Source organism: Pipistrellus hanaki (genome assembly GCF_964339955.1).
Source record: "Pipistrellus hanaki genome assembly, contig: scaffold_95, whole genome shotgun sequence".
Lineage (NCBI taxonomy): Eukaryota > Metazoa > Chordata > Mammalia > Chiroptera > Vespertilionidae > Pipistrellus > Pipistrellus hanaki.
This window is the reverse complement of record NW_028182241.1, coordinates 51,975-64,300: the sequence shown is the minus strand read 5'-3', so window position 1 is coordinate 64,300 and position 12,326 is coordinate 51,975. Positions and strand designations below refer to the sequence as shown.

Sequence of the window (12,326 nt, the reverse complement as noted above, 5' to 3'; positions counted from 1 at the left end):
AGCTGCCAGCCTAAAATAAGGCCTCTGGCCCTGCCCGGCGTGGCTCAGTGGCTAGAGCGTCAGCCTGCGGGCTGAAGGGTCCCGGTTCCATTCCCAGTCCGGGCACAGGCCCTGGCTGTGGGCTCGATCCCCAGTGGGGGGCGTACAGGAGGCAGTGATCCAGGGTTCTCTCTCATCATGGATGTTTCTCTCTCTCCCTCTCTGAAATCAATAAAAACCAGGGGAGTGGACTGATGATTCTCAGGGAAAAGAGGAGTGGGGGGTGGGGGAAGAGACTGAACATAAACTGTGCACTTATGGAGGAGGACAATGGAGGGTGGGGAAAGGGCAGAGGGTGGGCTGGGAACCTGGTGGAGGGGGGAAAAATGAGGAACTTTTGTAATAATATGAACAATAAAGGTTTATTTTAAAAAATAAATTAAACTGGACCGGGATAATAAAAGCAAATAAATGAATAAATTTAAAAAATAATCGATCAATCAGTCAATCAAGCCAGCCTGGGCTTTGGCCGTGCTGATGGAGACCCCGCTCTTTGCTCTGCCTCCTGTCAGTGAATTCTGCTCACATGTCATCCGAAGGCGGGAGGGTGTCCCTCTGCCGAGAACACTGGGACACCGGTGAGTGAAAGGGAAGGGATCGATAGGAAGAGAAGGCTGTTATCAGGCGTCGTCTGACTGGGTCCTGGGCTCCACGCGGCTCTCAGTGGATGGCAGTCAGGCCCGGCCTCGCCGTTGCCCGCCGGAGGGCTGAGAACAGAAAACCCTCAGCAGCGAGAACCTTCCTCGGGCCTCGGTGAGGTGGGCCTGCGGGAGCCTGGAGGGAAGTCCCTTGTGGTGAAATCCCAGTCTCCAGGCGGGTCACACAGCATTTCCCGTAACCCCCCTCTCCAGCCGCGCTGTGACACAGAGTGAGAGGCACTCCCAGCGTCTGCCCCTGGCATCGAGCACCTGGCCTGCCTCCAGCAGAGTGAAGACTCCCCAGCCCACCCAACTGCACCCCACCCTTCGCCGGAGGAGGCCGTGGGGGTGGGGGGGGAGGGGAGGAGAGGGCGTGCCCCAGTGGATTCTGGTTTTTTCCGCTGCCCGTGGCCGTGGGAGGGCCAGGTGACTGAGCTAACCACGGAGGAATCCCAGCTCCCGGGACAGGAAGACCGGGGGGGGGGGGAGGGGGGCAACGGAGCAGACAAACCAGACAGAGCCCCTCACGTCTGCCCCCGAGGGCGGCGTAACCGGGGAGACTCCGGAGCCCGGCACACGCGGTCCTTCCAGCCTGTGAATCCTCTGGCTGCTCTGCTGCTCGTTCGGGAGGCGCTGGCCACTCGATGGCTGTGACACGTAAAGGGGATTTAAAGTAATTCCTCAGCCACACTGGCCACGGTTCACAGGCTCATTGTCCCATCCGCCCAGGGAGAGTGTCTGGGGGATCAGGAGAGGGATGGTTCCAGCATGGCACGTTCCAGGAGGCAGCTCCCCTCGGCCGCACCCCGGCCTTAGCTTGAGTTTTTAAAAATATAACTTCATTGATTTGTGAGAGGAAGGGGGAGGGAGAGAGAGAAACATCCATAATGAGCGAGAATCATGGATCAGCTGCCTCCTGCACGCCCCACTCTGGGGATCGAGTCTGAAACAAGGGCCTGTGCCCTGACCGGGAATCGAACCGTGACCTCCTGGTTCACAGGTCAACCCTCAACCCCTGAGCCACGCCGGCCGGGCTTGAATTATTTCTAAGGAGTGCCATTCCCTCTTGGTCTTAGGCCAGACATAACTGCCACACTGCCACATATTTATTGTTTAGGTATAGGGAAAGGTTTATTCTCCATTAGGAACTTCTTGTTACAGTCTCAGTTGTAACATTTTGTTAATGATCAAGATATTATAACCTAAAGCAGAATAATAAATTGAAACAAGATTACAAATTTAACTCAGTTTTGTAAAGAACTTCACCGGTGACTAAGAGCATTCGTCAATGGAACCGTCTCTATAACAGTAGTTATTTTTTCAAAACTCAAAAGAAAGAGCTGTAGAAATAACTATGCTTCTCAAAAGTGCTGACTATGCATCAAACCTTTATTTAATTCTTTGAAGTTTCTAGGAGCTAAATCTATGCAATTATGTGATTAAGAGCTTTGTATCTATCCCTAACCATTGTGGCTCAGTGGATAGAGCGTCAGCCTGCAGACTGAAAGGTCCCAGGTTCGATTCCGGTCAAGGGCATGTACCTTGGTTGCGGGCACATCCCCAGTGGAGGGCGTGCAGAAGGCAGCTGGTCGATGGTTCTCTCTCATCGATGTTTCTAACTCTCTATCTCTCTCCCATTCCTCTCTGTAAAAAATCAATAAAATATATTTTTTTAAAAAGAGCTTTGTGACCATAATCATTTCCTATTAAATCCAAACTTTTAACATTTCATGAAAATTCCCAGTCGTTTTTCCATAATGACTGAAAGGAGGAAATCTTTAATATGTCTCCAAGTGTTTAGGGGAAGCAAGACCGGAGAGTTCAGAAAACCCCTACATGAATCCTTTCAAAGGGACAAAATTGGGGAAGGCACCAATTCATGGAAAAGAATATTGCTCACAATATCTTAATTCATACTTCCTTTTTTAATACCAACAATTGAGAGAGAGAGAGAGAGAGAGAGAGAGAGAGAGAGAGAGAGAGAAACATCAATGGTGAGATCGGTTGCTTCCCGCAAGTCCCCACATTGGGGATCGAGCCCACAGTCCAGGCCTGTGCCCTGACCGGGAATGGAACCTCGACCTCCTGGTTCATGGGTAGACACTCACCCACTGAGCCTGCCGGCCGGGCTATGCTTCCTTCACGGGGAAACGTTAGGAGATTAAGACCATTTTTAGTCTTTACTCAGATCCTAGTTCAGTTACTCTTTCATAATTTCTTCTTAGACAAACCTTCCCACGTTAGTAGACCTTATTAGGTGAATACAACCGATAGGAAAGCTTGGCTTAAATATTTTATTGGTAAACACTGAGCTGTAAAAAGTTCGGAAGGAATGGAGGGGTAGGTAATTATTAACTCCAGATCGATTTGACTCTATTACATCCCTTTACCTTTGTTTATTCCTGTGCTGCATGGTGTGCATTTCACACTGGAAGAGGCAACTCACGGCCAACCAGTGTGGGCTTGGAGCCAGGCCATCCCGCGCTCCCTCTGCCTCTGCCACGGCCTCGGTGACCTTGGAAGAAGGACGCCATCTGGGAGAAATCAGCCTTTTCCTCTCTGCATTGTGACGAGTCCTGGGACCTACCTGCGGGTTTTAGGACCAACACGTGACTTCATGTGCGCACAATCCCCTGTGCGCGCCCAGCACTCAGCAGGAAGCTGGGTAAGAGCGTTGGCTGTCACTGGGTCTCCAGACGGAGGAATAATTCAGTCGATGAGCTCCGTGGTGAGCCCAGAAGACACAGAGCAGCATTCCGGCCTGGCTCCGGCAGCACTCGTCCTGGGCGTGAGCTGGTCCGCCTGTCCCCACGCCAGCCAGCTGGGGGATTTCCCGCCATTAATTTTCAAATAGGGCCTCAGCTCCTTGCTCTCTTTCTTCTCCTCGTAGCGCCCTTATCATGCGGGTAAATGACCCTTCATGTTGTCCCAGAGGTCCCCTACACTGTCCTCATTTTGTTATTTTATTAAAATATATTTCTATTGACTTCAGAGAGGGGAAGAGAGAGAGAGACATCAGTGAGGAGAGTCATCTGTCGCTGCCTCCTGAAGGAGCCTGCCATGGGGCCTGTGTCCTGACCGGGAATTGACCTGTGACCCCCTGGTTCATAGGTCACTGCTCCATCACAGAGCCACACCAGCCGGCTGGGCTGGCCTCATTTTTAAAAAATCACTTCTCCGGGCAAGTTCACTCACGCTTTTATGTCCATCTGTTCTCCATTTTATTGTCTGCTGTCTGCTTGGCAAGGTGCTGGGACTGGGGACCATAAGGAAAAGGGTCCCCCACCCCCCCTGCCCCTGAGGAGGCTAGGTCCGAGGGCGGGCCCGCAGGGAGGGAGGAGTCACTAAAAACAAAACGAAAAGAAAAGGGTCCCAGGTTCCCGACAGGGAGTCTGTCTGGCTGGGTCCCTGGCACCCGGCACAGCCGCAGGCAGCCGGGGCTGTGGAGTGCGGAGGTGCCCATGCTCCCTCCGACGCTGTCACATTTCCCCCCGAATGGAACGCAGACTCCACAAGCACAGCCATCCCTGGGCTCGCGGACACACAGAGGAACACGGCTGTGCTCCGCTGGCTCTCTCACAGGCCGGGGCTCTGCCCGCCCGCCCTCCTGCCTTCCTCTTTCCAAGGTCACCGAGGCCGTGGCAGCCGCAGACTGACCGCCTGACGGCCTGGCTCCCAGTGAGGCTGCAACTCCGTTCCTGAAGGCCCTGCTGCCTCCCGGAGCTTGTAATGAAGTCCAGTGTGTGTGTGTGTGAATGTGTGCATGTTTGTGAGTGTGTGTGCGTGTGCATATGTATGCCAGTGCATGTGTGCATGTTTGTGTGTGCACGTGGAGTGTGTATGTATGTGAGTGCATGTGTGCGAGCGCATGTGTGAGTGTGTGCATGTTTGCGTGTGTGCGTGTGAGTGAGCATGTGTGTGAGTGGAGGGGGTTTTGGGGGGTTGAGCTGAGTGAAGGGGATGGAGGGGGACGCCCACCAGCATGGAGGCTCCTGGGGGCCGGGGTGCAGGGGCTGCCCAGGCTCCGAGCAGAAGTCGGGAGCTCCGCCCGCGGGGAGGCGGGTCCGGGCGGACAGAGGCCGCTCCCCCGGGACAGACAGACAGACAGACAGACAGCGGCCCGGCGCCCAGGAAGTGGATCGGCCAGGCCTCGGGGTGCGGCTCCGCCCCCACTTCCTCCGGCGGCTCCACCCCCGGCACCGGCGGCACAGAGTCCCCGTCCCGCCGAGGAGGAGAGGCCCGCGCCCCGCGCCCCGCGCCCGAGTCCCCGCCGCCCGGCCCTGCGCCCGCGGGGAGGCCGTGGCCCCTGCGCTCCGCGATGGCCTCGGCGCCGGGGCCCTGCCCGCCGCCCCCGGGGCTCCGGCTCCTCCCGGGGCTCCTCCCGGGGCTCCTCCCGGTCCTCCTGCCGCTCCTCCTGCCGCCGCTGCTGCCGCTCGGCGCCGCCTTCAACCTGGACGCCGAGCGCCCCGCCGAGTACGCGGGCCCCGCGGGCAGCTACTTCGGCTTCGCCGTGGACTTCTTCGCGCCGCGCGCGTCCCCGTGAGTGTCCGCCCCGCGGCCCGCGCCCCGGGACAGGGACAGGGAGGGGGGCCGGGGAGAGGGACCGGGAGAGGGACCGGGAGAGGGACCGGGGGTCTGAGGATCCGGGGAGGGGGGCCGGGGAGAGGGACCGGGAGAGGGACCGGGGGTCTGAGAATCCGGGGAGGGGGGCCGGGGAGAGGGACCGGGAGAGGGACCGGGGGTCTGAGGATCCGGGGAGGGGGGCCGGGAGAGGGACCGGGAGAGGGACCGGGGGTCTGAGGATCCGGGGAGGGGGGCCGGGGAGAGGGACCGGGAGAGGGACCGGGGGTCTGAGGATCCGGGGAGGGGGGCCGGGAGAGGGACCGGGAGAGGGACCGGGGGTCTGAGGATCCGGGGAGGGGGGCCGGGGAGAGGGACCGGGAGAGGGACCGGGGGTCTGAGGATCCGGGGAGGGGGGCCGGGGAGAGGGACCGGGAGAGGGACCGGGGGTCTGAGGATCCGGGGAGGGGGGCCGGGGAGAGGGACCGGGAGAGGGACCGGGGGTCTGAGGATCCGGGGAGGGGGGCCGGGGAGAGGGACCGGGAGAGGGACCGGGGGTCTGAGGATCCGGGGAGGGGGGCCGGGGAGAGGGACCGGGAGAGGGACCGGGGTCTGAGGATCCGGGGAGGGGGGCCGGGGAGAGGGACCGGGAGAGGGACCGGGGGTCTGAGGATCCGGGGAGGGGGGCCGGGGAGAGGGACCGGGAGAGGGACCGGGGGTCTGAGGATCCGGGGAGGGGGGCCGGGGAGAGGGACCGGGAGAGGGACCGGGGGTCTGAGGATCCGGGGAGGGGGGCCGGGGAGAGGGACCGGGAGAGGGACCGGGGATCTGAGGATCCGGGGAGGGGGGCCGGGGAGAAGGACCGGGGATCTGAGGATCCGGGGATCCGGGGGGGGGGGGAGCGGGGATCTGAGGATCCGGGGATCCGGGGAGGGGGAGCGGGGATCTGAGGATCCGGGGAGCGGGGCCGGGGATCCGGGGAGGGGGCGATGGGCTCAGGTCGCCGGGCCAGTCAGCTTCACCCCAACTTCCCGGCACCCCCCTTCCATCCCCGGAGCCGGTTCCGCTTCCCAGACCGAACCCCGCGCTGACCCCTCCCTCCCGGCACCGGCGAGGAGGACCGCACCGCCCGCCAGCCCGGCGCCCCGCTCTGGGCGCACATTTGGGGGGTCAGGCGCCGTGGGGTGCCCTCTGTCCGGTCGGACCCACTCTGTTGGGAAGGACGGGGTCCACGCGGGCTGTGGCTCAGAGTCCCATCGCGGGGCCCATGGCGCGCAGGGGCCGCGGGGCGGGACGGACGGGACTGATGGGCTGGACCTGGGCTTGGACCGGACGGACAGTGATGTCATTCTCACCCAGTGACGTCACCGTGTCCGCGGAGGCCTCTGTTGTCCTTAGCCCTCACCCCAGGGTGTTCCCATTGATGTTTAGGGAGGATGGAGGGAGGGAGGGAGGATGGAGGGAGGGAGGATGGAGAGAGGGAGGGGGGACAGAGAGAAACACGGATGTGCTGCCTGGTCGCCTGCTGCACCCACACCCCCCCGACCATGGCCCAGGCCCCGACCAGGGCCCAGGCCCGAGCCTTCACCCCAGGCTCCTGCCCTTGACTGCAGTCGAACCTGGGACCCTTCAGTCCGCGGGCTGGAGCTCTGTCCACTGAGCCACACCAGTCAGACCGCCGGATGTCTTTCGATGTTTAAGTCTCGTTTTCTGGAGGGAAAGCTGTTCTTGGTGGTCTTCCCGGGTTTAGATGTGGAAACTGTATTTTGCTTTTTATTGCCTGAAGTTTTACATACGTCTTCTCTTATCCCAGTGGTCGCCTCTCCCCTCCCTCTCCCAGCCGTTCCGCCCGGGCAGGCCCCCGCCGTGTCTGTGTCCCTGGCTGAGGCTACTGTGTGTGCAGACAAGTCCCTCGGTTGCTCCCCCATGTTTGGTTTTAAAGCCGTTTTGGGGGAGGGAGGTCATTTGACACCGGCGTTCGGAGGACCTCTCCCTCGCCCAGGCCGAGCGGAGTGACCTCCCCACGCAGGGCAGGGCAGGCCAGAGCTGCGGGAAGGGAGGCGGAGCAGCGGGCGGAGCGGGCGGGTTATGTGGGAACTCGGTTTCACGGGGTGCTTTCCGGCTCAGCTTCTTGGGAGCCGAGCACGGATTTCCCTGTGACTAACGGAGGCATCCGTCCGGGCGGCTGCCCTCCCCCCCGCCCGCCCTCCTCCGGCTCCTTCACGTCTTGGCCGCCCTGCTCCTTCGCATTCTGGGCTCCAGTGCTTTGCAGGGTGTGCCGTGTGGAGCGGGGTTAGTCCTCCGAGGCTGCTCTCCGGGTCTGATGTGTAGGACACTGTTTGGAACACGCATGGCCTGTCCTCCAGCTTCGTCCTTAGCGGCGGCACGGGGCCGGGCTGCTGCGGGCTCTGGGGGGGCGGAGGCCCTCGGGGTCGGCAGAGCCGGAGGAGGTGCTCGGCGGTGCTCGGCTGGCGGGCGGGCGGGCGGGCGTGTTGAACGGCTGCCAGGAGGCGTCTACGGCTCCCGGCTCCTCCAGGCGGCTGGTGAGTCATCGCGGTGAGTCACGAAGGGCTGACTCTGCTGTGACCTCACGGATCCGGGCCTCCCACTGGGCCTTCCCGGCGGAGGCCGGGTCAGCCCGGTCTGCTTTCATACTGTGTTTTCGGATCTGCACCAGCGACTTTGTTACCGATAGGCTAGTGAGCTGCAGGTGGAGCTTAACTTAACAAATAGAGATCAGCCCGGCCGGCGTGGCCCAGGGGTTGGGCGTGGACCTAGGAAGGCCACGGTTCGATCCCCAGCCAGGGCACACGGCCAGGCTGCAGCTGGATCCCCAGTGGGGGGCGTGCAGGAGGCGGCCGATCCGTGATCTCTCATCGCTGATGTTTCTTTCTCTCCCACTCCCTTCCTCTCTGAGATCCATACTAATAAAAGGGTAAGATGCTCATTTAGACCACGAGGCCTTCCAGATGTCTTTCCCGGCAAGCCATGGTGGCGGGCCAAGGCAGAGGCGGTCAGGGGTGATCAGGCCAGGAGGGGAGGGCAGTTGGGGGTGATCAGGCCAGCAGGGGGGTGCAGTTGGGGCAAGCAGGCCAGCAGGCAGAGTGGTTAGGGGAGATCAAGCAGGCAGGCAGGAGAGCGGTTAGGAGCCAGCAGTCCCGGATTGTGAGGGGGTTGTCTGACTGCCAGTTTAGGCCGATCCCACAGGGGTCCCAGATTGGAGAGGATGCAGGCCAGGCTGAGGGACACTCCCCCCCACCCCCCAGGGCACGAATTTCGTGTACCGGGCCACTAGTCCTATATAATAAAAGCCTAATATGCTAAGTGACTGACTGTCCATTGACTGTTCGACTAGTCGCTATGATGCACACTGACCACCAGGGGGCAGATGCTCCGACCCATAGGTTAGCTTGCTGCTGGCTCCGGCCAATGGGGACCTGGCCAGGTGGGCCGGACCTGCCCTGGAGCCCTCCCTCGGGCCCTCCCCGGCCTCTGAGACATTTCTTCTCACTGATTTCCTTTCGCTGCGCACTCCCCTCCTATCAGCCGGTGGTTAGTCCCCGGGGAGAAGGTTCCAGAGCCCTCCTGTGCCCTCCCTGCCCCTCCCCGCCGAGGGCACCGGTGTCCGGGTGGCGCTCGGTCCCTGCCCCTGTGCCCACTGCCGGCTCCGGAGCCTGCAGACACCGCCCTGCCTCTGGGGGGCGTGTCTCTGGAGCAGCCTTCACTGCTGAGGTCTCCTCCACAGGGTCTCCCCCAGGGCTGGGGGGGCCCGGCTGTAGCATGGCGGGGAGGTGGGGAGGAGGCCCTTTCAGCCCGCTCCGCCTGCACTTCCAGACGCTCAGGCCCGCCCTGGCCCGTGTGCTCAGTGGGTAGGGCCTTGGACAAGCACCAGAGGGTCCCAGGTTTGGTTCCGTTCCGGTCAAGGGCAGGTACCTGCTCGATGCTGCCCTGGTCCGGAGCACGTGCAGAAGGCAACAATGGCTGTGTCTCGCACATCAATGCTCCTCTCTCTCTCTCTCTTTCTCTCCTCTCTCCCTCCCTCCCTCCCTCCCTCTCTCCCTCCCTCTCTCTCTCAGGATCAATGGAGGTATTCATGCCCGTTCCCCCTCACCATTGTAACCATTTCCAAGGACACTGGGCACAGAGCTGGCTCCTGCGCTGCGGGTGGCCTGCTGCCTCGGCTCCCCTCGTCCGTAAACAGCCTTCGAGCGGAGCCCGGAGCCCGTGACCAGACGTGACGCCTGCGCTGGCTCCCCTGACCCAGCCGGGGTCACGGGGCGGGGTCAGGAGAGGGGCCGCCTGGGCACTCACTGTCCCGCCCCCGTGCTGCGAGCGTGCCGATGGCTCTGAAATAGCGTTCGATTCCAAAGTATTTTTCTTTTTACTATATTTTATTGATTTGTTACAGAGAGGAAGGGAGAGGGAGAGAGAGCCAGAAACATCGATGAGAGAGAAACATCGACCAGCTGCCTCCTGCACGCCCCCTACTGGGGATGTGCCTGCAACCAAGGTTGTCCGAAATGGAACCTGGGACCTTTCAGTCTGCAGGCTGACGCTCTATCCACTGAGCCACACTGGTCAGGGCCGGTTCTGAAGCCGCATGCACAAGCCTTTCGGTGAAGCACAGGGTGCTGATTCAGACATTCCTTTCGGAGAGGAGTGGGGGAGCGGGAGGGGGGAGGGAGGAGCTGGGGGGAGGAGTCGGGAGAGGAGTTGGAGAGGGGAGTTGGGAGAGGGGAGTCGGGGAGAGGAGAGGGGTTGGTGCTGGCAGCACCTACAGACTCGCTCCTGTGGACAGTGTGCTTGTCCCTGTTCGTGGCCGCCTCTCCTCGGGAGCCGAGGCCACCGCCCCGAGCAGCTGCCCTTAAAGGGACAGTGGGGTCGCAGGGCCGGGGGGGAGGGACTCTGCTGGGGCCCCTCTGAGCTCCGGTTTCTGTCCTCCTCCTTCCTCAGCCCCGTCCCCGTCTCCGCACTCTGTCCTCCTCCATCCTCACCCCTCCCCGTCTCCGCACTCTCCCCCATCCCCTCCCCGTCTCTCCATCTTCTACTCCCGGGCCCCGAGCCCACACCCCGCTCTTGTCTGTTAGGATTTCTCAGCGTGAGGCCAGCAGCCCGCTCACGCACACACACGTTAACTTAAGTCACTGAACGTGGCTCCGGGGTTGAGCGTTCGCCCCTGAGCCAGGAGGTCACCGTGGGATTCCCGGTCGGGGCACCTGCCCAGTGGCGTGCAGGAGGCAGCCGGTCAGGCATCCCTTCCCGTCATTGATGTTCCTATCTCTCTCTCCCTTCCTCTGAAGTCAATAAAAATGTACTTTAAAGAATAAAATGGACAGACGGTGAGGATGGATCCTGATGCTGTTCTTGGCCAAGCTTCTCGGAGGGAAAGTTGCATAAGAAACGGGATTGCTGCCCTGACCGGTGTGGCTCAGCGGATAGAGCATCGGCCTGAGGACTGAGGGGTCCCGGGTTCGATTCTGGTCAAGGGCATGGACCTTGGTTGTGGGCACATCCCCAGTGGGGGCTGTGCAGGAGGCAGCTGGTCGATGTTTCTCTGTCATGTATGTTTCTGGCTCTCTCTGTCCCTCTCCCTTCCTCTCTGTAAAAAAGCAATAAAATATATACAAAAAAACACACACCTATGAACTGGTGATCAAGATTAAAATTGCATTAAACAAAGAAAGAAAGAAACGGGATTGCTCCAGGGTTTGCTGCCGGCCAGGGACACCGAACCCCGTGCGCCTTCCCCCCGCCCCACTTCGGCAGGAAGTGGGCATGTGTGCCGGTGATGTCCTACCCTTTTCATGATTTTGCATTTGCGTTCAGCCGTGGTCCTGGGAGGAGACCGAAGAAATAAAAATCCTTTAAAAAATAGTGGATTTGGCCCTGGCTGGTGTGGCTCAGGGGATAGAGCGCCAGCCTGCGCACTGAAGCGTCCCGGGTTCGATTCCAGCCGAGGGCACAGGCCCGGGTTGTGGGCTCGGTCCCCGTGGGGGCCTGTGGGAGGCAGCCGGTCCGCGGTTCTCGCTCATCACGGATGTTTCTCTCTCCCTCCCGGCCTCAGCGTCTTCCTCCTGGTGGGCGCGCCCAAGGCCAACACCACACAGCCGGGCATCGTGGAGGGCGGCCAGGTCCTCAAGTGCGACTGGTCGTCCCAGCGCCGGTGCCAGCCCATCGAGTTCGACGCCACAGGTAAGGCGGGCCCGGCCCTGGCTGAGAGCCGTCGTTTGGTTTCTTCAGAATATTAACGTTTGCCGAAACCGGTGTGGCTCAATGGATAGAGTGTCAGTCTGCAGGCTGAAGGGTCCCGGGTTCGATTCCGGTCAAGGGCATGTACCTTGGTTACCGGCACATCCCCCGTAGGGGGTGTGCAGGAGGCAGCTAGTCGATGTTTCTCTCTCATCGATGTTTCTAACTCTCTGTCCCTTTCTCTTCCTCTCTGTAAAAAATCAATAAAATATATATTAAAAAAAAAGAAAGAAATAAGTTTTAGCTCAGCTGACATGGCTCAGTCATTGAGCATCGACCTATGAACCAGGAGGTCAGGGTTCGATTTCCGGTCAGGGCACAGGCCCCGGGTTGCAGGCTCGATTCCCAGTGTGGGGCGTGCAGGAGGCAGCCGATCCGTGATTCTCTCTCATCGTTGATGTTTCCATCTCTCTCTCTCCCTCTCCCTTCCTCTCTGAAATCAATAAAAGTAAAATAATAATAATAATAATTTTTGCCTTTAGATTGGTGAAATGAAGTACAGGGTGTTCCCCCAAATTAACAGCTTCCACAGCTGACAGCTCAATGGCTGTTTCCTTCTTTCAGATTTAACCCTTTGGAATTGGTAATTATTCATTTCCATTTTATACATTTTGGGGGGACACCCTGGGTATGTCGCCCTGCACACACGTGTGTTGGCGTGTTTGTGTGTATCTGTGAAAGCGTAGGGAGGCCCCAGAGAATCGGAGGGACCTTCAGGTGCTTTTTCCGTGACCCTGGCTGGCGGGCGGGCTTCGCTGAGGGTTAGGGTCAGCTGGAGGTGAACGCTGTTTTCCGTGCGGTTACTTCCTGCTGGTCCAGCACCCCATTCCCTGCGGGAAT

General features: G+C 60.3%; 1 protein-coding gene across 1 annotated transcript in view; it reads left to right on the top strand.

Annotated features, from left to right (window-relative positions):
- Nucleotides 1-4,843: 4,843 nt before the first annotated feature.
- LOC311616192 (integrin alpha-V-like) overlaps nucleotides 4,844-12,326 on the top strand; it is a 47,410-nt gene continuing 39,927 nt past the window's right edge. Inside the window, 2 exon segments of the mRNA XM_084907465.1 lie at nucleotides 4,844-5,216; nucleotides 11,302-11,429. Of these exon segments, the coding sequence (XP_084763591.1) occupies nucleotides 4,996-5,216; nucleotides 11,302-11,429 (349 nt within the window). The 5' untranslated portion in view covers nucleotides 4,844-4,995.